The following is a 24,627-nucleotide window of genomic DNA, read 5'->3' on the forward strand; positions in this document are numbered from 1 at the left end:
TTGGGCCACGGGGGGCACTGTCCACATACGAATGGAATGTAACTGTGAGTGACTGATAAAAGAAGAGAAATTAAAGGTGCCCTTCTGTTTGCCATCTGAAAATAGGAATACAAATTACAAATTTGTATTAGACAAATAACATAAACAACCAGATATTATTTTGCGAATTTATGATCTCGTTTTTTTTAAATATAAAGATAATTACTAAACAACGTGTATATTACAATTTACAGGGCATTAGGCACTTGCCAGTAGCTACTACTTCCTACTTTTTAAGGGGTCCTCAGTTTTCTTCCGTAACAAAGCAATCGCCAAAATGTCGGGGGAGGTGTATATTTTGTGGCTTCTTTCTCTCATACAAACGGTAGGTTTATTAACAAAAATAAACTAAGCCACACGTATGCGTTTGTTGCTTTGTTGCCTATGGCTCAGCTTGTATCGGATTGCAGGTTTTATTTTGCTACACTCGATTTATAACCACTTCTTTGCTGCGACATTCGCAACCGGTATTAAACCGAATGACGTGGCTTAAAACAATTGCACCGGTTTACAAAGTTTAACGTTAGTTAGCCAGCTATCCACCTTTGGTAAAACTGATATTTAATTACATTGTAATACATCTTAAACTTTACCACTCATACTGTACTTCAAACCAACGGAAACTGCTCGCGTTCACTGAAGTGACAGGTGACAAAGTAAAGAGCCAATCACGACGAGACAGCGGCTGCGATTCTTTAAAACGTTCAAGTCATGGGGAGAACATGTTACCTAGCCCGATTGTTTGAGTATTTGAGTGTATGACGATAAATGAAGTATTAAAAATGGTTACATATCCACCACCCAATGATATATAATCACATCTTGTGTTTATTTACAACTTATTTAATTGTTTCAACTTACAACTTTCTTTCTAGTCAATGCACAGCTACAGTGAAATAACGTTCTTGCTAATTTAAAAACCAACAATGCAATCAATAACAATGTTATACTAGAAAAAAACGCGATAAATTAAAATGTGAGGAACACTAATTAAGCATACAGTTGAAGTCGGAAGTTTACATACTTAGGTTGGCATTATTAAATCTTGTTTTTCAACCACTCCACAAATTTCTTGTTAAGTTTTGGCAAGCCGGTTAGGACATCTACTTTATGCATGACACAACTAATTTTCCAACAATTGTTTACAGATTAATTCACTATCACAATTCCAGTGGGTCAGAAGTTTAAATACACTATGTTGACTGTGCCTTTAAACAGCTTGGAACATTCCAGAAAATGATTTCATGGCTTTAGAACCTTCTGATAGGCTAATTGACATAATTTGAGTCAATTGGAGGTGTACCAGTGGATGTATATCACCTTCAAACTCGGTGCCTCTTTTCTTGACATAATGGGAAAATCAAAAGAAATCAGCCAAGACTTCAGAGAAACATTTGTAGACCTCCGCAAGTTTGGTTCATCCTTGGGGGCAATTTCCAAACACCTGAAGGTACCACGTTCATCTGTACAAACAATGGTACGCAAGTATAAACACCAAGGGACCACGCAGCCATCATACCGCTCAGGAAGGAGACACGTTCTGTCTCCAAGAGATGAACGTACTTTGGTGCGAAAAGTGCAAATCAATCCCAGAACAACAGCAAAGGACCTTGTGAAGATGCTGGAGGCAACAGGTACAAAAGTATCTATATCCACAGAAAAACTAGTCCTATATCGACAACCTGAAAGGCCGCTCAGCAAGGAAGAAGCCACTGCTCCAAAACTACCATAAAAAAGCCAGACTACGGTTTGCAACTGCACATGGGGACAAAGATCGTACTTTTTGGAGAAATGTCCTCTGGTCTGATGAAACAAAAAAAGAACTGTTTGGCCATAATGACCATTGTTATGTTTGAAAAGGGGTGAGGCTTGCAAGCTGAAAAACACCATCCTAACTGTGAAGCACAGGGGTGGCAGCATCATGTTGTGGGGGTGCTGCACTTCACAAAGTAGATGGCATCATGAGGGAGGACAATTATGTGGATATAATTGAAGCAAAATCTCAAGACACCAAGTAAAAGCTTGGTCGCAAATGGGTCTTCAAAAATGGACAATGACCACAAGCATACCTCAAGTTGTGGCAAAATGGCTTAAGGACAACAAAGTCAAGGTGTTGGAGTGGCCATCACAAAGCCCTGACCTCAATCCTATAGAACATTTGTGGGCAGAACTGAAAGTGTGCGAGCAAGGAGGCCTACAAACCTGACTCAGTTACACCAGCTGTGTCAGGAGGAATAGTCCAAAATTCACCCAACTTATTGTGGGAAGCTTGTGGAAGGCTACCTGAAACGTTTGACTCCAAGTTAAACAATTCAAAGGCAATGCTACTAAATACTAATTGAGTGTATGTAAACTTCTGACACACTGGGAATGTGATGAAATAAATACAAGCTGAAATAAATCACTCTCTACTATTATTCTGACATTTCACATTCTTAAAATAGTGGTGATCCTAACTGACCTAAAACAGGGAATTTTTACTGGGATTAAATGTCAGGAATTGTGAAAGTGAGTTTAAATGTTTTTGGATAAGGTGTATGTAAACTTATAATTTCAACTGTACAGGCTCAGTTCCAGTACAATTTGTGTGCAGGGATATGTATATATGTAAGGTGACGAAGCAACAGGATATAAGAGTAGTAGCAGTGTGTGTGTGTGTGTGTGTGTGTGTATATGTATATATATATATATAAAATGTGTTCGCATATTATTTGTGACTAAGCAGATTATGGAGTGAGTGTTTAGGGCCCTGTTAGTGTGCAGAGACAGTGTAAGCAATAAAATAAAAGGTCAATAATGATACAAGGCACCACCCCACATTAATGCGAAGCTCGAGTCGTGCGTCCTCCGAAACATGACCCCCCCAAACCGCGCTTCTTAACACCCGCCCGCTTAACCCGGAAGCCAGCCGCACAAATGTGTCAGAGGAGACACCGTTCAACTGACGACTGAGGTCAGCCTGCAGGCGCCCAGCCCACCACAAGGAGTTGCTAGAGCACGATGAGCCATGTTAAGCCCCCCCGGCCAACCCCTCCCCTAACCCGGACGACGCTTGGCCAATTTTGCGCTGCCCTATGGGACTCCCAATCACGGCCGGTTGTGATACAGCACGGGATCGAACCCGGGTCTATAGTAACGCCTCTTGTACTGCGATGCAGAGCCTTAGACTGCTGCGCCACTCGGGTGGCCCCTGAAAACATTAAGTGACAACCAATCTAATGTCTCTGCATTCTTTCCTGCTCAGCTTTCGGCCTATGGAGCCGACCTGTCCTCAGAGGCATGCAGGGAGCTGGGCTTCTCCAGCAACCTCCTGTGCAGCTCCTGTGACCTGCTGGGAGAGTTCAGCCTGGGCCAGATCCAGCCTGTCTGTAGACAGTGCTGCCAGCAGGAGGCCCAGATGGAGTCCAGGAAGGTAAGACGTTTGACCGCATTTAGAGTATCTAAATAACTATAACGGGTGTATCAATTAGAGGTCGACCAATTATGATTTTTACGCCGATACCGATTATTGGATGACCAAAAAATGCTGTTTTTGATTAATCGGCCAATTTTTTATATATATATATATTTGTATTAATGACAATTACAACAATACTGAATGAACACTTTTATTTTAAATTAATATAATACATAAAAATCCATTTAGTCTCAAATAAATAATGAAATATGTTCAATTTGGTTTTAATAATGCAAAAACAAAGTGTTGGAGAAGAAAGTAAAAGTGCAATATGTGCCATGTATAAAAGCTAATGTTTAAGTTCCTTGCTCAGAACATGAGAACATATGAAAGTTGATGGTTCCTTTTAACATGAGTCTTCAATGTTCCCAGTTAAGAAATTTTAGGTTGTCATTATTATAGGACTATTTCTCTCTATACCATTTGTATTTCATATACCTTTGACTATTGGATGTTCTTATAGGCACTATAGTATTGCCAGCCTAATCTCGGGAGTTGATGGGCTTGAAGTCATAAACATCGCTGTGCTTCAAGCATTGCGAAAAGCTGCTGGCAAACGGAGGAAAGTGCTGTTTGAATGAATGCTTACGAGTCTGCTGCTGCCTACCACTGCTCAGACTGCTCTATCAAATATCAATTCATAGTCTTAATTATAATACAAACACACAGAAATACGAGCCTTAGGTCATTAATATGGTCAAATCCGGAAACTATAATTTCAAAAACGAAACGTTTATTCTTTCAGTGAAATACGGAACCGTTCCCTATTTTATCGAACGGGTGGCATCCATCAGTCTAAATATTGCTGTTACATTACACAACCTTCATTGTTATGTCATCATTATGTAAAATTCTGCCAAATTAATTACTGTCTTTGTTAGGAAGAAATGGTCTTCACACAGTTCGCAAGGAGCCAGGTGACCCAAACTGTTGCATATACCCTGACTCTGCTTGCGCAGAACGCAAGAGAAGTGAACAATTTCCCTAGTTAATATTGCTTGCTAACATTAATTTCTTTTAATTAAATATGCAGGTTTAAAAATATATACTTGTGTATTGTTTTTAAGAAAGGCAGTGTTTGGCGCAACGACAGTACTTTTTTTCTGCGAATGCGCTTGTTAAATCATCACCCGTTTGGCAAAGTAGGCTGTGATTCAATGATAAATTAACAGGCACCGCATTGATTATTTGCAACGCAGAACAAGCTAGTTAAACTAGTAATATCATCAACCATGTGTAGTTAATTAAGTAGTGATTATGTTAAGATTCATAGTTGGTTTTATAAGAAGTTTAATCCTAGCTAGCAACTTACCTTGGCTCCTTGCTGCACTCGCGTAACAGGTCGTCAGCCTGCCACGCAGTTTCCTCGTGGAGTGCAGTGTAATCGACCATAATCGGCATCCCCAAAAAATGCTGATTACCGATTTGTTATGAAAACTTGAAATCTGCCCCAATTTAATCGAATCAATTATCCTTGTTGTCTCAGTCCATCCATCTGCACCGATTAGAAGGACTTGCCTGGTGAAAATAATGTGCAGGAAGCTCATCAATAGGCTGACTTTCAGCCGGTCAGTTCTTCTCAGACCAGTGCAGATGAGAGGCGAGGAGAGGATGTAGTGAGCTGTATGAGCAAGGATCGACTCCGTCACACATGCAAGTCATGGGATCAGCTATGTCAGAATATGATTACCTGGTACCATGTGCATTGACCCTCTGTGGCCAAACAAACATGAAGTATTCTCATGTTCAGACTTTGCGAGAAGATACTGACCCCACCGTTACGCGGAACGCAATCATGGGTCCAGCGTGAAATACGGGTTGGAAAACGTACCTCGATACATGTTAGTGCTATAGATGTTATTAGTTGTTATTAGATATGAGTTGTTAGATATTAGTTATTAGATATTGGGTGTTAGTGCTATAGATGTTATTAGTTGTTATTAGATATTTGGTGTTAGTGCTATAGATGTTATTAGTTAAATATTCGTTATTAGATATTGGGTGTAATTGGGTTAGTGGAATAGATGTTATTAGTTAGATATGAGTTGTTATTAGATATTAGTTATTAGATATTAGTTGTTATTAGATATTAGTTGTTATTAGATATTCGTTGTTATTAGATATTAGTTATTAGATATTCGTTATTAGATATTCGTTATTAGATATTGAGTGTTAGCGCTATAGATGTTATTAGATATTAGTGTGTTATTAGATATTAGTGTGTTATTAGATATTAGTGTGTTATTAGATATTAGTGTGTTATTAGATATTAGTGTGTTATTAGATATTAGTGTGTTATTAGATATTAGTGTGTTATTAGATATTAGTGTGTTATTAGATATTAGTGTGTTAGATGTTGTTCGTGTTGTTAGGTGTAGATGTTGTTAGGTGTAGATGTTGTTAGGTGTAGATGTTGTTAGGTGTAGATGTTGTTTGTGTTATTAGTGTTATTAGCAGTCTAAGGCACTGCATCTTATTGCTAGAGGCGTCACTACAGACCCTGGTTTGATCCCGGGCTGTATCACCAGCGTCCGGGATCGGGTGTCCCATAGGGCGGCGCACAATTGGCCCAGCATTGTCTGTGTTATGGAAGGGTTTGGCTGGGGTAGGCTGTCATTGTAAAATAAGAATGTGTTCTTAACTGAATTGCGTAGTCACATTTATTTATTTTCCAAGCTACTGTATAGCACACAATATTTTACATACAGTAGGTTTTTAAAGTCTGCTTTGTGTAAAAAAATATATAGATTTAAATCCATCAAAAACATATTGCGATACTTGTATCGTCCCAGCCCTACTTAACATGTGTTCAACTACTCAAATAGATTCAAAGTTGGCTCAAGTGGTGGAGTACAGAACTGTCATTTCTGCTTGATTAAACTAAGCAGCCCCCCATGCCACCCGAGTGCTGTGGTATCCTAGCAACACTACCTAGGAGAGTAAGCCTACAGAGAGGTGTAAGCAGCAGCTCATTTCACATCTTGATTATTACCGCCGTCCTGTAATATATCGTAATATGCCACTTAGCATACTTTTTTACCAAAGTGACTTACAGTGAGTGCTTACATTTATAGAATGTGTGGTCATTTCCATGTAGAAGGACCCATGAGCACCAACGTAAAAAGTTCATAGGATCGTGACAAATGACACCCACTGTACTCTACTGTGCTGTGCTTTGATATCCAAACTTGTGAAAGACACTTCTATGATTGGTTCTGATTTGGTCCGGTCTGGACCAACCAAATTAGGTCTCGTTTGGGGGCAGCGCTCATTAAAATAATAACCAGTATGTAGAATAATACCCAAATATGCAAGGCAGGATATTGCGTATGTATGCAATATCCATTAGTGGATGGAAATTACACACACATATAAATGTAATTTCTCAATCAGACTTCAATATTATGTAAATAAATGCAACAGGCCCTGTACGTCTCTGGAGGAGTCTAGTGCAGGCAGCGAGCCTCGCATCACCTCTCAGTATGACTATAATGAACATGTCTAACTTGCACCGTTATGCCATTTTTGAGAGACTAAATACAAATGGCTAATCCTGGCAACCAGTGTTCTAGAATGAATTTGAGGCAAGCAGATCAGCGATATCAAGGTGGTACACAAGAATGTGCTATGTGTATAGTGTTAATAACTACCAATAGGTCTACTCATGTATAAGTCTATAGTCCAAAGAATTACTCTGTAAAACGAGGAATGCATTTCATGAATTAAACTAATAGATTAGTCAAAGAATTAACACTCAAACCATTCCAGTGATGCATGATATACATGAAACATTAGTCATTTACTCTGTTAGTCTATCACCAATAGTCTAAGACTTAACGCGGTTTTACACTTTGCTCATGAAAACAGTAGACAGGAAAACACTCAGATTCTAATCAACTCCATTTTAAATGAGAGGTGTGCGTGCACTCTTGTGTCTCTCCCTCTTTGAACTAGATGCCATCCAACGAACAAAATAAGTTTTCCTGTAACAAAAAATCCACAGCACTTAGTTGGGCTTGGGTGGTATACTGTATACTGAGGTATTTGGAAATAGCCACAGGTTTTTCCATACATATTTGTAGGGTGTAAGCAGGTAGCGTAGCGTTTAAGAGAGTTGGGCCAGTAACCGAAAGGTCGCTGGTTCAACTCCCCAAGCCAACTAGGTGAAATCTGTTGTGCCGTTGAGCAAGGCACTTAACCCTAATTGCTCCTGTAAGTCCCTCTAGATAAGAGCGTCTGCTAAATGACTCAAATGAAGAGGGGGGGAAAAATGTATGTGGTCATTTTTGGGGTAAATAACTGCAGTTAACTTGTGCAATGCGTTAAGAGAGAAAAGCGCTTGCGTTCTTCATTTCACCCGTCACATTATTTTACATTATGAAGCTCATGGAGTTCTCCAGAACAGTTGAGCCAGTCACATTATTTTACATTATGAAGCTCATGGAGTTCTCCAGAACAGTTGAGCCAGTCACATTATTTTACATTATGAAGCTCATGGAGTTCTCCAGAACAGTTGAGCCAGTCACATTATTTTACATTATGAAGCTCATGGAGTTCTCCAGAACAGTTGAGCCAGTCACATTATTTTACATTATGAAGCTCATGGAGTTCTCCAGAACAGTTGAGCCAGTCACATTATTTTACATTATGAAGCTCATGGAGTTCTCCAGAACAGTTGAGCCAGTCACATTATTTTACATTATGAAGCTCATGGAGTTCTCCAGAACAGTTGAGACAGTCACATTATGAAGCTCATGAAGTTCTCCAGAACAGTTGAGCCAGTCACATTATTTTACATTATGAAGCTCATGGAGTTCTCCAGAACAGTTGAGCCAGTCACATTATTTTACATTATGAAGCTCATGGAGTTCTCCAGAACAGTTGAGCCAGTCACATTATTTTACATTATGAAGCTCATGGAGTTCTCCAGAACAGTTGAGCCAGTCACATTATTTTACATTATGAAGCTCATGGAGTTCTCCAGAACAGTTGAGCCAGTCACATTATTTTACATTATGAAGCTCATGGAGTTCTCCAGAACAGTTGAGCCAGTCACATTATTTTACATTATGAAGCTCATGGAGTTCTCCAGAACAGTTGAGCCAGTCACATTATTTTACATTATGAAGCTCATGGAGTTCTCCAGAACAGTTGAGCCAGTCACATTATTTTACATTATGAAGCTCATGGAGTTCTCCAGAACAGTTGAGACAGTCACATTATGAAGCTCATGAAGTTCTCCAGAACAGTTGAGCCAGTCACATTATTTTACATTATGAAGCTCATGAAGTTCTCCAGAACAGTTGAGCCAGTCACATTATTTTACATTATGAAGCTCATGAAGTTCTCCAGAACAGTTGAGACAGTCACATTATTTTACATTATGAAGCTCATGAAGTTCTCCAGAACAGTTGAGCCAGTCACATTATTTTACATTATGAAGCTCATGAAGTTCTCCAGAACAGTTGAGCCAGTCACATTATTTTACATTATGAAGCTCATGAAGTTCTCCAGAACAGTTGAGCCAGTCACATTATTTTACATTATGAAGCTCATGGAGTTCTCCAGAACAGTTGAGCCAGTCACATTATTTTACATTATGAAGCTCATGGAGTTCTCCAGAACAGTTGAGCCAGTCACGTGTTTGTAAATGGCACAAAGGGAGAAAGCGGGAACAGGTGAGTCCAGCAGTGTATGGACAGGGTTTTTATTTTATATTGAAAGTCAAGCATTTTTTGCTTCAATAGAGGGAACAGGGACGTGCAACTATAGTTTTCCTTCACAGAAAATACATACATTAGTGCAACACGTTCAACATAAAATAGCTACATTTTAATCAGATGACAAAAGTGCAACGCTATTTGGGGCTGGCAGCAAAAAATATTTCTAATGTTTAGGCCCATCATAGAAAGAATGTAGCCAGATTTATTTCCTAATGTGTAGGTTAAAGTTAATCTTGCATTTTACCTGAGAAAAATAGCTACATATCAGTCAGAGCGCTGTTTGCTGAATGAATACCCGTTCCTGAGTTCTCATTCGAGTTTAGAAGTGCAACTGAAGCGTAAAATGTTTCTGATGCCGAGCAGAAATTACAATAAGAAGCATTTTTAGATCCGTTTACAAAACGCAGCAAGATATTTATGCCATTTTATATATATTTTTCCTGCGTGGAAAAACTCTGAATTGTGTTAGCAAGTTAAACTAGGGGTCTGTTATCTAAGTAAGTGGCTCAATTAATAAGGTAAGGGGGTGTCATATTGTTTTAGCTTTCTGCCTGTTTGAGAAGTCATAGGCCTTTGGAGAGTTATTTGTACAGCTGCCACTGCTATCTTAATTTCCTTGTTGCTTTCTCCTCTCCGGTCTTGGCCTGTCTGCTCCTCCCCCCTCTTCTCCAAGCACAGCAGGCACACCAGTTGCCCTAGCGACTCCAGATTCCACACAGACACAGCATGTAGACATGCTGCTGGAGAACCAGTACTGTTCTTCCTTCAGACAAGCATGAGTCAACTTTGTTCATTTGCACAATGTCTCTCGTTCACATTCGCTTGTAAATGTCCAAACTGACCAAAAATGACGTTCCGTAGATCCTACCTATATATGTAGGCTATAACTTAACGAGTGGGATTGCATTTCTTTACAATTAGTTTATTTTTGTTTGCTGCCCATTAGCATATTTAGCTAGCAGCCTTGTGGAAATTCGCTATTACTTGTGCTAATTTTGTTAGCATTCTGGTAATAGACGCTGAATGGGCTTTTTTGTGTTTTTTGGCACTACGCCGGTAATGGCGTGAAGGACAGTATGATATAAAAATCTCGATACCACTCAACCCTACATACAGTACGATAGAACGTATCTAAAATTCATAGCTCTTTGTAAACTCTTGAAACATGACAATTTCATTCACACAGTAACATTCATTTAGTCTATTTCACGTTTTCATCTGTCTTCACACCTCCAACGGTGTCCGTGCTCCCAGGGTTCTGTGGGAACGCCCCTCCCCGGAGAAAGCCACAGTTAAGGTGTGTTTGACCTTGATAGCCCGCAGATGGTCAGCCATCCAAACAATAAATTGAGATTGAGTCGTCACACTGGACCTCAGCGCCGGCAAGTCGCCAGTCGTGGATATCATATCCATGCATTTCTGTGTAGTACAGATCAGACACATGATGAAATTCTGTTACCGGGTGCAAATCCACTTCACTTTCTGTAGTTCAATAACCAAAATAGATTTGGTCGATGTGTCATGTTATATCGAAATTCTGTTACCAAACTGTACACTTCTTCCAGTAAATATGTTTTTGTAAAATGTTCAGTGTACATTGTTATGTTGTCCTCGTGCATAGAGTTCTATGGTTTTATTAAACTTTGAAATCCAATTGTTTTTGTTTGGCATATATGTTAAGTGAAATATCTGAGAGTCGGTGCAATTCCGTTACCGTGGAATTGCCTTTGTGATCTCTCAAGAGTGCCCCACTCTTTACCAACTGTGTCACAAAGGACCACATGTACTACAAGGCGGCGGCTGCTGCCCCTCTTCTTAACCCTTAGGAGACCTGGGAGAGGGCGCTCGCTAAGCGCAGTCATTTGTCTGACTGTAGAATGTTCTATTCTTCTATTGACATTCTGCTGCATAATGAAACATGTGTAAAAATGACTTTTTATAGTTTTATGTGAGGCTCAATGAGCATGGAGGACATTTTGCCAACCATATCTCTGTGTGTGTCCAGAAATGCCCCTTCAGCTGCACCTCTGGCCCTGCTGCCTCTCTGCAAGCTAATATTACTGTCGCTCAGTGGAGCAAGCGAGCGATGGCCTTTAGGGTTTTGGACCATTCTAATGAGTTTTTACTCCAAGCGATTTAGAAAAGCACTGAAACTGGCAACGACATCTTGGTTAGTTCAGAGGACGAAAATAATAGAAATGGCCAAATTATTGTGTGCAAAACTAAAGTTTGCTGTAAGTGTGAGGGATTGATTAACACTTGTGAAAAGGCCATCATGGTAGCAATCATCGCCACCCCTGTGTTCAAGCCTTTGTCGACGTGCCCCTGTAATCAACAAAACTGTGACTTCCTCCCGTGCAGTATGTGAGAAAAGGGTAAAGGAAGCTCGCCTTTGTAATTGTATTTGTGTTCCCAGTAACAGCGTGCCTGGGAAATACTGCTGTGACACTCCAATTTCCTGTTAGTTATCGCGTAGAGGTGTGGAGCTTTGATTACCTGTGAGTCACAAAGCTGCCTTCCATCAGACCATATGCAGGTTCACAGTTTAATGACCCTGAGGAACAGCCTGTACCACATTCATGAACCAGACTGTCCAGAATCACATCAATTCACCGCCAGGAGCTTCTCTGTGTGTGGGCATCAGTGTGTAAAAATGTGTCGTCAGGAAGGAAGTTGGATTTTTCTAAGACTGCATATTTTTGTTGGCCAAAAGATTGTCAAAATAAACCTCTGCATTGGTGTAGAGCAGTGGTGTACAACTCTCGATGGCCGTAGTCCTGCTGGTTTTCCTTTTTACCTGGCAATTAATTAATCAGTTAAGGTCATTGACTGGCCTCCACGCCATAGTCAAGTCTGGTAAAAATGTAAGGAGAACCAGCATAGCTTGTGGCCCTTGAGACCTGTATTTGTTTTGCTAGTTTTAGTAATGAGCGGATGTTAGGAGCTGTGTGTTAGTCAGTTAGGTGACCTCCAGTAGAACAACGTGGTCATCCTGCGTCGCACCCTGACCGTCTGCTTGTACACACTACAGGACTTAATGCAGTACTTTCCCCTCTACAGCTCTACCCTGGGGCCATCCTGGAAGTGTGTGGATGAAAGTTGGGGAGGTTCCCTCAAGTCCAAGGTGAGTTGTGTGGTAATGTTTTGTGATCACCAATCTTGCAAAGCTAATTGGTGTCAGTTTGTTCTGAGGGGGCTGTTATTGTTGCCAGCTTGTTGGGGTTGAACAGGGATCATCAATGAGATTCAGCCACGGGCTCATTTTTTTTATTTTGAGGATGGATGGGGGGCCGGAACATAATTATAATTTGTAGCGTGCAAATTTACCACAAGTAGCCCAAACACATAACATTTGACTAAAACATAATCATTTCAAATCTTGCTAACATGTGTATCTCTCTTATTATGTGTGGGAATACTTCAACAGATTTTCCTAATTGAAATCACATGGAGCTGATTTTCCTGGTATAAAAACAACAACAGTTATATCCAACAATAAATTCAAAAATATATATAATTTTGCTCAGAAAACTTGGTGGGGGGGGGGGGCAAATCAATCCAGTTAGGAAACCCTGGGGTTTGGCCTTGGAGCTTGTGGCACTGTTTGTGTTTAGGACAGCTGTACTGTTTCGTTCACAACTGTGGTCCCGTTAACTTGATTACCGAAGAATGTTTTCCAATGGTTTCTGTTTACAACCTTTGTGTAAAAATATGAACTGTCCATCGATTCATTAGACCTGCGATAATGAGTTAACCTTGTTTTCTGTCCACAGCTTTTGTCAGGTCTGACAAGCCGAAGATGTTCAAGGGTCTTCAAATTAAGGTACAAATGAATTGTAGATAATCTTGCCTGTTGTGATTAGTTAAGTGTCAAATGCTGTAAAGAAGTTGATTCTCTCAGCTTTTTTACAACTTTGGAATTAAAATAACCAAATTGTCTTGGAACATAATCTTCCATAATTTCAATGGCTGTTGAATTGAAAGGGTTTACTGGGGCTTGCCCGTAGTCCTGATAGTCCTCTTGCCTGTGTGTTTGGTTTCAGTATGTGAGAGGCGCAGACCCTATACTAAAGCTGCTGGACGATAACGGGAACATCGCTGAAGAACTCAGCATCCTCAAGTGGAACACGGATAGCGTGGAGGAATTCCTAAGCGAGAAGTTGGAAGTATATAATACTGATTCATAGTGCATCATAACCTTTTTCCCTGCTACAAATCTGTGCACCATTTGGATTTGATTTTCTAATTGTATGTTGAAGTACTGCACTGTTAAAAAAAAAAATTTTTTTTACCTGAAAATCAATCTGTAGTTTTTCCTAATTACATTTTGTGCCAGGATGTAAAACGTCTGTTTTGTAGATTTGTGAACATATCAAAATACTTAAACCTACATGCAGAATACCTGCTGTTAACTTTTAAATGATTGGAATGAATTATCCAAAGCGAGTGTAAAGATTTTCAGTGCTTGTTACATTTTATTTTTGAATGTTTTTTTTCCCTCCTCCCGTCTGTCAGTTGTCCCTGTGTAGTTTTTTAAAATATTGCTAATGGTGTCAGCAGGAGGATTTTAGGGTGGGGGATCTAAGTGTCTCACCTCATGAGAATGTTCTGGGGAGGCACACATTAATGAAGGCCTCACAGTAAACCACAGTTTGGGATGTGAGACCTGATGGCCCTGTGTGTTTCTCTGGGCGTCTTGCTGTGGAGAGGGACTGGATTCCCCAGTGTGTGAATGAGTATGGGGAGGAGGAAAAACGCTGCAATTAATAAAATGTCTTTCACGGTATTTATTTCTAATGGTATCTGTCTTCTTTGTGCGTACCCTTAATTTAATCAACTGTGCTGTGGTGCATACTTCTGAGTACCACTTTCACCTCAATTTTGTCTGGCATGGACTCTACAAGGTGTCAAAAGCATTCCACAGTGATGCTTGCCCATGTTGACTCCAATACTTCCCTCAGTTGTGTCAAGTTGGCCGGATGCCATTTGGGTGGTGGACCATTGTTGATACACACGGGGAACACTTGAGTGTGAAAAACCCCAGCAGCGTTGCAGTTCTTGACATGCTCAAAGAATTGACAATCCTTCTTTAACCCGTCTCCCCTTCATCTACACTGATTGAAGTGGATTTATCAAGTGACATCAATAAGGGATTCACCTGGTCAGTCTGTCATGGCAGGAGCAGGTGTTACATGTTTTGTACACTCAGTGTAGGTCCAACATGGAGGGGAGCTTTGATTTGCCAAAAGTTGTAGTGTTCTTGCCATCTAGTGGAATAAAATGTCAGTGTTCAGGTATGTACCACAGAGTTTTCAAATATAGGCTCTGTGTATTGTGTACTCTGACTGAATGTTATGGTAGGACATTTGAGAAATGGAGAGCATTTTGAAAATGTATTTGGTGCATTTCATTGTACACATGAAAGCTTTACATGAATGGTTTATTGACAAAATAGCAATAACACATTACCCAAGACCACATGAAACTAAAACAGTTACTGGCAGTATAAAATGGAGCCCACTATCAACCGCAACAGAATACACATTTTTAAATAACATGCAGTAAAATGTATTGAAACTCTAGGAAGCGTATATGAAAATGAAGCACTATATTCCGAAGCAACATTTAAATACATGCTTCTTAATGTAGAATCAAATTTATTGATGCAGAATATAACAGAAATTATACATATTTTTGGTTGTCTCTCTTCCCATCCACTGCATGGTGGTCATCATAGACGGGCCTGTTCTGGGCTTGGGAGGCTTTGTAAGCAACTCCTGTGTAGCTGGGGGGAAAAATGCAAGAAAATTAAAATTTTGCATATTCACCTACATTTCCGTATGTGTAAAAAAAAAAAATTGCCTTCATCCCATTGTTCATTTTTGGGCCTACCTGAATATAGCTAGAAAATTATGTAAAATTGATAACCTACTTTGTTGACTTGTCTGGCTGTAGTCCCCTGAAGGCAACACACTTCAGAATCCCGCCCAATAAGAGCAAAGCTGCACCTATCCAGGCAACAAAGAGGGCAGGGCCAAACGTGTACCTGTCACAGAGAAAAAGCACAGTCAGTAACTGACTCACCTGTCTATAGCGATACCATGACCAAATATGGAAATAGAGATGCATGAAGTTCACTCTTACCTCGGCATCATACTTCCTCCATTCTCTATGCCCTGTCCCATCCCTCCTCCATAATTGGGGTTGTAGGTGGTCATCATGAAACTAGCCACAATTTGGTTAGCATAGATTGAAGCTCCAGCAATAGCACAAATGCCTGACAGAGAGGAAGGAAATTCATTGCTCAGTGGCAATAAGAGATTTTAACAAAAGCAAGCCACTGAAACTGGAATTGTACGTTTATTTGAACAATTCATTGATTGAGGACTTGGGTGGTTACACATTATCACCAAAGACATACGTTCAGAGAGTGACATGTAGAAATAAGTGATTGAATTGCTGTTCTCCCAGCAACATGCAAATAAGCCGCCATTGTAAATAAGAATTTGTTTAACTGACTTGCTTAGTTAAATAAAGGCAACATTTTAAAATGTGTTAATATGAACCTTTTCGTCCCTATACCTGCAATGATGAACATGACCCCCGCTGTAAGGGTCATCTTGGCTTTGGAGGAATCTTCCATGCTGCCCATTTTAAGGCACTTGAGGGAGAACAGGGCTATCATGGCCCCTATTACACCCAGAACAATGCCCACAATCATCAGTGCTCTCACTGCCTGAAAGGTACCTGGAAGACAATACAAATCATTATGTATATTCAAGCCACACATTGTTTTAGTACCCATGAGTTTACAAGTCATATTACCAGGGATAGAGGCTCCAATGTGAATAACAAGCTTCAATGTATTCTGTTGGTATTTGAAATTTGAATCGGATTCTTTAATTTTTTTTTTGCCTGTGATAATGGTGTTGACCTAACATGAGCCTGGCTATGGAACCATAATGCACTGGGGCTAAAGTCAATACTGATAGGAGCAGGCCAGGGAAATGGGTGGGAGTTCATTTGGGGAGAGGAGAGGACTGAAACTTAAAAGCAGAAAGACTCCAAAATGTCCTGTCAAATAAGTAAAAAAACCTTTTGGCTTCCCTTTTCTTTTTCTTCAAATGTCACTAATGATTGAGCCGATTCTGCAATTAAATAAGTATATATTCTTTCGTAAACCATGATCCATTGTTGTTATACAGGTCAACTGTTCCATGTTCCATTCCTTGAGAATTAAAATGAGAGGAATCTACTTGATTATTTTGACAATATCAAGGTCAGAAATGTTCAAGTGATGCCCTGTTTCAAGTCCAACCCAGGTGTCAGTGTGAGTTTGGACACAAAAGACCACTAGGCTACTACAGAGTGGAAATAGAACTACAACTCTTGCTCTAGTTTAGTGGTACATTTAAGAACCTTGACACAATTTGGTGGTACAGGTAATTACTTTCGGAGAAAAAACATTGTTGATCAACCTTTTGAGGAACTAATGGCCACACCAATTCTTCTCCAACTCCCCCATACAAGTCAATCTGTAATTTGAACCCTGAACCAATATCTCCGAAACCTTCAATGTAAAGCACCTGGAAAAGAGTTTCATAAATTCCACATGATTTACCTGAGAAGCCCAGGAGGCCGTAGAGGGGCCGGCACTCAGTGAAGCCTGAGGTGCCCACCTCACAGTTCTGCCACAGGCCCTTATAGGTGTACACCGAGGTCACCACGTCCCCCTGACGATCCTTGACGCTCCAGTTGTTCATCCCCGTGGCGGCGATGATGGCAGCCCCGCCGAGCAGGCCCAGGACGAATCCACCCGTCTGGAGTGCAGTGGCCATACTTTCCTGAGTGTGAAGTGTGAGTGAAATGTGTGTGTGTGTAGGAAAGGGATGTAGAAGGGTGAGAGAGGGGGAAGGCGAAAGGGCGGTGGTGGAACTAATGTGGAGTAGGGTGGGGTTGCTGAGGTTTCGTGGGCAGTTGACCATGTGCACGTTCACGCTCACGTGCACGCTCCTGCTTGGTTTCTCATCAGAGATGTGGGCACAGTGGAGATAGGTGCACCAGGTACCTTTCATCTGAGCCAACCGTTGTTGGGCAGGAGTAAATAAAGAGGTCTGAATCACTTTAGCTAAGACAACCCCATAACAGCACGGCATGGCGAGCATGTGTAATGTCTATATACCCTGACAAATAAAGCTAGTGAGACAGAGATAGATTAAGAAGAACGCAGGCAGACAGAACAGACAGACAGACAGACAGACAGACAGACAGACAGGCAGACAGGCAGACAGGTAGGTAGGTAGGTAGGTAGGTAGGTAGGTAGGTAGGTAGGTAGGTAGTTAGGTAGGTAGGTGGATAGATAGACAGACAGGACGGCATATTAAGAGGCACCCACTTCACAGACAGGTGATGGAGATGATTTATAGACGTGATTTTAGGTGAGACTCGAATGATTCAGAGTGAACAGCAACCTGTAATGACATCAGGTAAGTCCCAGAGTGTATAGGCACCCAGACGTTAGTGTTGATGATTTGTTGATGTAACCGCATCAATTCTTTTAATATGATGCTTCGTAAGACTCATTCCTTTTCACACTCAGAACAAGCAGAAACTAATTTTAATCACATGATCATTTTGTCAACAATCCAACTGGGCAGGAGAGACTTTCCATTCTTCTCTTATCGCAAGCCTCTCTCAAGCACTGAGAGCACACACACACACATACACACACACACACAGACATATACACACTGAAAGTTGTACAGGGTATGTTTTTATACAGTGAAACCAAACAGTCTGGATTCCATCAAGCAATACTGGTAGACCATTATGGACCAATAACATTATTGATAAAAAATACCATGGTAACACAATCTTGAGAGCTTTTGCTAATCGTCTTTGGTGGTCAGGGAATACATTTTTTATAAGTGGTTTAACAAATAACTTCCTTTGCTTCAGAATTTGAATGTAAATGTGGTCCAATGGAAATCATCAACAAATTAAAAGCTAGGTAGAGGTTGACCTCAAACGATGTTCTAAGATCAGTAAACTCAACCCCAATCCTCCTTAACCATTATGGAGGTAAAATGTGAAACTGAATATAAATAAACGTCAACTAGATTAATTTGAATGCAGATGATCATGTCCATGTCAACAAAACACAGTAGCAGTGGTCATCATGGTATTCATTGATTATATTGTAATAAACTGCTCAGTTATTTTGCAGATCCTTGTTTAATGAGTAATCATAGAGACATCGATTGACTGCTTTATTCTGTTGTATTAGAGTTTAACATAAAGCATCCATTTTACATCACTAAGAGTCTGTTTCTGTTAGAAATCATCACTGATTCACAGGTTTATCCTGCCCTCCTCTGGCCACTGGTTGAACATGTGAGATGACGTTTGCAAAATTATACTTTGATGCAGTCTTATTTATGTGGTAATTTCATAAGACAAAAATGGACCTCATTGGGGTCTATCTGACTTGGTACGTTTACTATGCATATTCTGATAAACTGACTTATTAGTAGCTGGCTAGGAACAGCTGCCAAGGAATATGGTCTGATCTGTTAAAAACCTACTTTTTTAATTGACAATAGACAAATCCAGATTTTTGAAGCCATATTGACAATTTAGATTTAAAGTTTGGTAACAGCCTTTTTTGAAATGCCAAAATAACCTAAATCATATTTCCCCAGATATTGCCATATCATCATAAAGTTAACGAAGTAAACACAACATAAATACAGAACGAAAAATCCACATAAATAAGGAAAACCAATCAAGAATGAAAATGTAAATTCGTTTAGACCTATCTACAGTAAAGAAATAGATATATTCAGTTTTACCATGATCAGAATCGGTCCTCGTTGCGCGTGCGTGGTAGATATAGCCTATCGCTCACCTTGATGTGAGACAACAGCAAAACTATTTTGACAGTTATGATGTGAACATTCATGTATTTTATTCACATGCGTTTTTTCTTTATGTGGTCACACACTTGAATGTGGTGAACAGGAGTACGGGTCTATGCCGGCCATACCTGGAAAAAGGATGTATGCAACCTGAGGCTGTAAACCCGTTGCCGACCAGGTGCCACAGTTACAGGGCAAGGCGTACCCCGGGTTCGTGGAGGACGGGTGAGTATGAGTGTGCTGGCTGGGGCATCCCAAACTTCCAAACGCCCCAGTCTGGTATCCCAAAGAGGGCGCATAGGACAAGCCGTTGGCAGCCAGAGCGTGGGGAATTTCTGAGATCCTCTGGACAGCACCAGTGCTGAATTGACCTGAGTCAAGGAGCGAGTATGGTGATGATGTCGGTGGTAAAAGGGCTCTAGCTTTCTCAGCGGAAGCCAAAATAGACTCCGTGGAAAATCCTTTCAAATGTTCTGCGTCCCCGAGGAAGGGAAAGGGGAAAAGGAACCGGTCCTTCTTTAGCAAGCTCTTGGGTTTGCGCCGAGGTCTGTACTTGTAGTTGGGGTGATCTTTCATGTGTTGCGCGCGCAATCTCTTGGCTTCATCAATGTATGGTCGCTTCTCTGATTCGGAAAGCAACTTCCATTCCGCGCCAAGTCTTTTGCTGATTTCAGAGTTGTGCATTTTGGGATTCTCCAGTGACATCTTTCGTCTCTGACCGCGAGACCACACCATGAAAGCGTTCATGGGCCTCTTTATGTGATCCAAAGGTTTTGCCATCTCAATAGCGCACGGTGAAATGCGCATCAACATCAACCAAAGTTATAAAGATCTATAGATTTAGTTGTTGGTATTCAGCTCACCAACTGCTCATGCTCCTTTAGTGTGGAGATGTGGCACAGGAGAGAAAACGTAGCCTATCCAAATTGGGTAGGATAATTAACAGAGTTTAAAGATAAAAGTTCATACAAATGCCTCTGTTAAAAAAACACGACTAAACCCGGTGGCAACTGGTGCTCCAATGCGAGTTGAATCACTTGTGTGTTTCTCAAGAAAAGAAAGCTGCCTGCAATGCAAACTCAAGAATGTGAAGAGGCGCGTGAATGGGAGCCAAACGTAGCCAAGTTCAAAGGTATGGATCGAGCTGTGTAGGTCTGTGCGCAACCTGACAACATCATAGAAGTGTCATACTCAGGCAAGCCAATCGGAGGATAGAAAGCATTGTAATCCCTTTCCTAAAAATTTAACCTATGCAACCGGCAATTTGGGGGGGAGGAAAGCACTCTCTCTTTTTTTGTAGCCTTTGTTTTGCGTTCCTTTTGTTTAGAGTTTTTCACCACCAACAGATAATGTATTCTGAATTTGGAAATGTATCTGGAGTTAATCTCTCGTGGCCATTTTACTGGAGTGGACAAGTATTACCTACTTGTCCATGGTCCTGAAATGCCAATTTGAAGCGAGAGGTGTTATGACATCTCCAACTAAAATGTGTAGCAATTACCATGGACTTCTTCCCTCAAACAGAGACTCTGAAAAGAAACAGGAAACACTGTTAAAGAAAGTGTAACCTTGTTTATATAAAAAAAATAACAGTAGGGCCACATTAGTAAAACATTTAATAAAATAAAATATGTGTTGTCAAAAATATATATTTTATTGTCACACACACCAGATAGATGCAGTGAAATATGTTGTTTTACAGTAGTACATGCCCATATCAACAGATTTTTCACCTTGTCAGCTCAGGTATTCAAACCAGTGACCTTTCTGTTACTGGCCCAGCATGCTTAACTGCTAGGATACTTGCAGTCCTTAGGTGACTGATAGGCCATGCCAAGTCTTTTCAGGTAGCCTATCAAACCTAATCATTACTTAAGCCCACACTTTCCACAGTTCTCAAACTGCCCTTAAAAGTTGACAGGTTCATAGAAATGCTCAACTGCACCCTCAATGACTTAATATGCGTCAGTGTATCTCACCTGACCCAGCCATCTTTCACACCCCAGTGTAATCAATAATAATCACAGAAATAATTCAATAGTCCTGGATGATTCCATTGATTGTGAGGTGCTGGTAATTACTATCCCTTATCTGATCAAATATATATTTAAGCTATTTTCCTTGATATTGAAATGACATTGATAAGACAGGGCCAAATGTCTGAATGTCCTTGCCAGAATACTTATATGACAACAAACTGTACAAAGTGTTTTCCTAAATTTGTTCCCTCTTTAGATTCTGTTCTCCATTCAATCTTTAAAGAAACAAAAAGCAATATTTTTACAAACAAGTGTCATGAGATCATATAGTTTTGTCTTGAAGTTTCCTCCAAAAGCAGGGAAGGGACCTCATCTGAAGCAGGGAAAGGACCTCATCTGAAGCAGGGAAAGGACCTCATCTGAAGCAGGGAAGGGACCTCATCTGAAGCAGGGAAGGGACCTCATCTGAAGCAGGGAAGGGACCTCATCTGAAGGGAAAGGACCTCATCTGAAGCAGGGAAGGGACCTCATCTGAAGCAGGGAAAGGACCTCATCTGAAGCAGGGAAAGGACCTCATCTGAAGCAGGGAAAGGACCTCATCTGAAGCAGGGAAAGGACCTCATCTGAAGCAGGGAAGGGACCTCATCTGAAGCAGGGAAGGGACCTCATCTGAAACAGGGAAGGGACCTCATCTGAAGCAGGGAAGGGACCTCATCTGAAGCAGGGAAGGGACCTCATCTGAAGCAGGGAAAGGACCTCATCTGAAGCAGGGAAGGGACCTCATCTGAAGCAGGGAAGGGACCTCATCTGAAACAGGGAAGGGACCTCATCTGAAGCAGGGAAGGGACCTCATCTGAAGCAGGGAAGGGACCTCATCTGAAGCAGGGAAGGGACCTCATCTGAAGCAGGGAAGGGACCTCATCTGAAGCAGGGAAGGGACCTCATCTGAAGCAGGGAAGGGACCTCATCTGAAGCAGGAAAGGGACCTCATCTGAAGCAGGAAAGGGACCTCATCTGAAGCAGGGAAAGGACCTCATCTGAAGCAGGGAAGGGACCTCATCTGAAGCAGGGAAGGGACCTCATCTGAAACAGGGAAGGGACCTCATCTGAAGCAGGGAAGGGACCTCATCTGAAGCAGGGAAGGGACCTCATCTGAAAGGGGGAGAAGATTTGTACATAACACATTATCATTTTGATTAGGATTAAACATTCTGAAAATCTTGTGCCATGATGGACACAATTTTTTGGGGGGATAAGGAAAATACACCCCTCTTGGGGATGCCTCAAAAGAAGTGGAAGCCCCTGGGCCATACTACAAACCCTGAAATGTGCAAAGGGGCTTGAACCAAACAGATTATCACCATGACAGGCAGATTATGTGTTTTTTACACTGATAGGCTTGGTACCAGTGGTTCAGAGTTGATAGACTTGGTACCAGTGGTTCAGAGTTGATAGACTTGGTACCAGTGGATCAGAGTTGGGAGTGGCGGGTATAAGCACAGATGACCAGAGTGGAGGCCTTCTTTATTTCAACCCAGCGCCAACTAATCAGAATCAGAAGCACTATTTTCACCAAGTACATGTACACATAGCCTACCCGGAATAGGTGCTGCCAGAGGTAAACAGGATTACCTCAACTCTGTACATCAGAGGCACTGCAGGCCAAAGCCATTTCAAAGGCAGACAAATGGACAGAAGGGAATCCAACGGTGCACGTCGATACAGCGGCAGAGATTATAAAGATGTTAAACCACCATTGGGGTCCAAACTGGGCCTCGCCGAGGGCTGTGTGGATAAACTGCCTGGCAGCAGGGCTCAGTGGATCAACAGTAACCCAACAGCCATGTTCTCTATCTACTATGGGGGTTTAGTTCAGAGATTCAGACACAGGAGGCGTTGACCATGCAGCGAGGCTGATTGCTTCTACAGTACAGGGTAAACATCCTGTTTGTTGGCTCTAAGAAGACGCCCGTTTGAAGGAATCAGCGAATGGATTAATATAGCAAAGTGTGTAAACAAAAAGTCCGGTATTTCCCTGGTGAGGGTGTGTAGATAATGACAACACTCCTGTCACTCTTTCCAATAATGCTGTCCTCAGAAATATTTCCTCTGTTTGAGAAAAGCGCTGAGAAGTTTAACTACATGATGGCAATTTTATACGTAGTTTTCTGTACAGTCTGTTTGTGTAAATTAGTGTTGGGTGTGACTATGTTCTGTGAGGACGGCGTTTCCCCTCTACAGTTCGACAAAACCCTGGGTAATAAGAAAAACTGCCTGCAGCACAAAATGGCCGTCATAATCCGGTTATCCTCCGAGCTCTAAAGATACTGGTCCTCAGGAGTCTATCTTTTTCTTCTTATGTCAAAACTGTCCTCCATGCACTCAGGTGGATTAAGAAGAAGTCACGCTGGAGAGAGAGATTGACAGGTACAGAAGACCTGGGGGAAGAAAGGAAATGAAAGAGGAGAAGGAAGGAGGAATAGCTGTACCTCAGGGCACTAACTTTCTGTTGGTAACTCCACGGAGTGCAAAAAGTAAATAAGCCCTGCTCATGTTTGTGTTGAATACCTGCAGCTCAATTCTGTTGACATTAGAAAAACAATCAACCGACTTGTATATCTTTGCCACACTGTTCGTCAATGTACTGTCAAGCACATTGACGAATGATAAGGAGTTGTGAAGGTACAGTAGGTGTACCTGAGCTGCAATGCAATCAGTGTGCGGACATTTACTTCTCATTGCTACTTTCTTGTCCAGCTCCTGTGACTCATTTGGATCTCCTTCCTTGACACACGTATGGAAGCGGGTTACCTACCCTAACAGTGAGCTATAAGCCCAGGCTTTAACAAACCTGCGCGGTATGATCCCTTTTGCTTATCGAGAGTGAAACGATGGATGCCATGTGGCCATTCCTGTCTGACTCAATCCATTAGTTCAGTGTCTGTCTCTATCCCCCTGCATTTTAGAGTTGCCATTTTTCTAACATCGGCAGGAGGCATCCTTCTCTCTCTACGTCAAGTCTGTAGTGCTGGATTTGCCAGGGTCAGGCAGGGAATCAAACACAAAAGAGCTATACCTAAGAGATCGATAAAACCTTGAGAACAGGAAGATGTCACGGATCCCTCCGGAACTTTCATTACGCACACCTGGCCCCTATTCCCACTGATTAGTACTTGTATAAGTGTGTCCTTGGTTTAAAATTTTCCTGTCGATTATTGTTACAATGTCCGTTGGTGCGTGTGAGTACCTGTGCTGTGTGTTTTGGCTTTCGTGCCATTGTGGATTGCGCAGATGATTACGGGTCTTGTCCCATGTGTTAATCATTGTGCGCGTGTGTTATTTATTCGAAGTACTCCTCGCTCTTTTGTTTTGGGTTTCTACCCTGTGTTTTGTTATGTGTTTGTATGGTCTTTGTCCCCGTGCCTTTACATGGCACGCTGTAATTTGGGTTTAATAAAATAAAAAAACATGACGCATCCCTGCGCCTGTCTCCCCGAATCATTTATGTAATG

The 24,627-nt window shown here is 41.3% G+C and overlaps 2 protein-coding genes and 1 pseudogene across 3 annotated transcripts; 1 reads left to right on the plus strand and 2 right to left on the minus strand.

The window, feature by feature from the left end:
- Window positions 1-25: 25 nt before the first annotated feature.
- On the plus strand, window positions 26-14,005 carry LOC110508961 (annotated as a pseudogene). The gene is made up of 5 exons (XR_002471378.2): window positions 26-364; window positions 3,284-3,451; window positions 12,280-12,343; window positions 12,993-13,042; window positions 13,263-14,005. The product of XR_002471378.2 is annotated as a selenoprotein F-like (transcript).
- A 635-nt stretch (window positions 14,006-14,640) lies between these two features.
- Window positions 14,641-17,414, minus strand: cldn18 (claudin 18). Its single transcript, XM_021589887.2, has 5 exons — window positions 16,841-17,414; window positions 15,802-15,966; window positions 15,364-15,496; window positions 15,152-15,265; window positions 14,641-15,004 (listed from the first exon to the last, which is right to left on the minus strand). Exons 1-5 carry the CDS (start codon window positions 17,382-17,384, stop codon window positions 14,902-14,904), a joined length of 1,059 nt encoding a protein of 352 aa, XP_021445562.1. The 5' UTR covers window positions 17,385-17,414; the 3' UTR covers window positions 14,641-14,901.
- Window positions 17,415-17,532: 118 nt separating this feature from the next.
- LOC110508960 (transcription factor Sox-14-like) lies at window positions 17,533-20,350 on the minus strand. Its single transcript, XM_021589889.2, has one exon. The coding sequence runs from the start codon at window positions 19,947-19,949 to the stop codon at window positions 19,215-19,217; it is 735 nt and encodes a 244-aa protein (XP_021445564.1). The 5' UTR covers window positions 19,950-20,350; the 3' UTR covers window positions 17,533-19,214.
- Between the last annotated feature and the right edge of the window lie 4,277 nt (window positions 20,351-24,627).

Source organism: Oncorhynchus mykiss, chromosome 28 (assembly GCF_013265735.2).
Source record: "Oncorhynchus mykiss isolate Arlee chromosome 28, USDA_OmykA_1.1, whole genome shotgun sequence".
Classification (NCBI taxonomy): Eukaryota; Metazoa; Chordata; class Actinopteri; order Salmoniformes; family Salmonidae; genus Oncorhynchus; species Oncorhynchus mykiss.

What these genes read in the sequence shown, in the direction of transcription:
- cldn18 (XM_021589887.2), bottom strand. Translation starts at nt 17,384, where the DNA reads ATGCTCGCCATGCCGTGCTGTTATGGGGTTGTCTTAGCTAAAGTGATT. An exon ending in GGAGGAAGTATGATGCCGAG is followed by an intron (nt 15,266 to 15,363) that starts GTAAGAGTGAAC and finishes TCTCTGTGACAG; the next exon opens with GTACACGTTTGGCCCTGCCC. An exon ending in CAGCCAGACAAGTCAACAAA is followed by an intron (nt 15,005 to 15,151) that starts GTAGGTTATCAA and finishes TTTTCCCCCCAG; the next exon opens with CTACACAGGAGTTGCTTACA.
- LOC110508960 (XM_021589889.2), bottom strand. Translation starts at nt 19,949, where the DNA reads ATGTTGATGCGCATTTCACCGTGCGCTATTGAGATGGCAAAACCTTTG.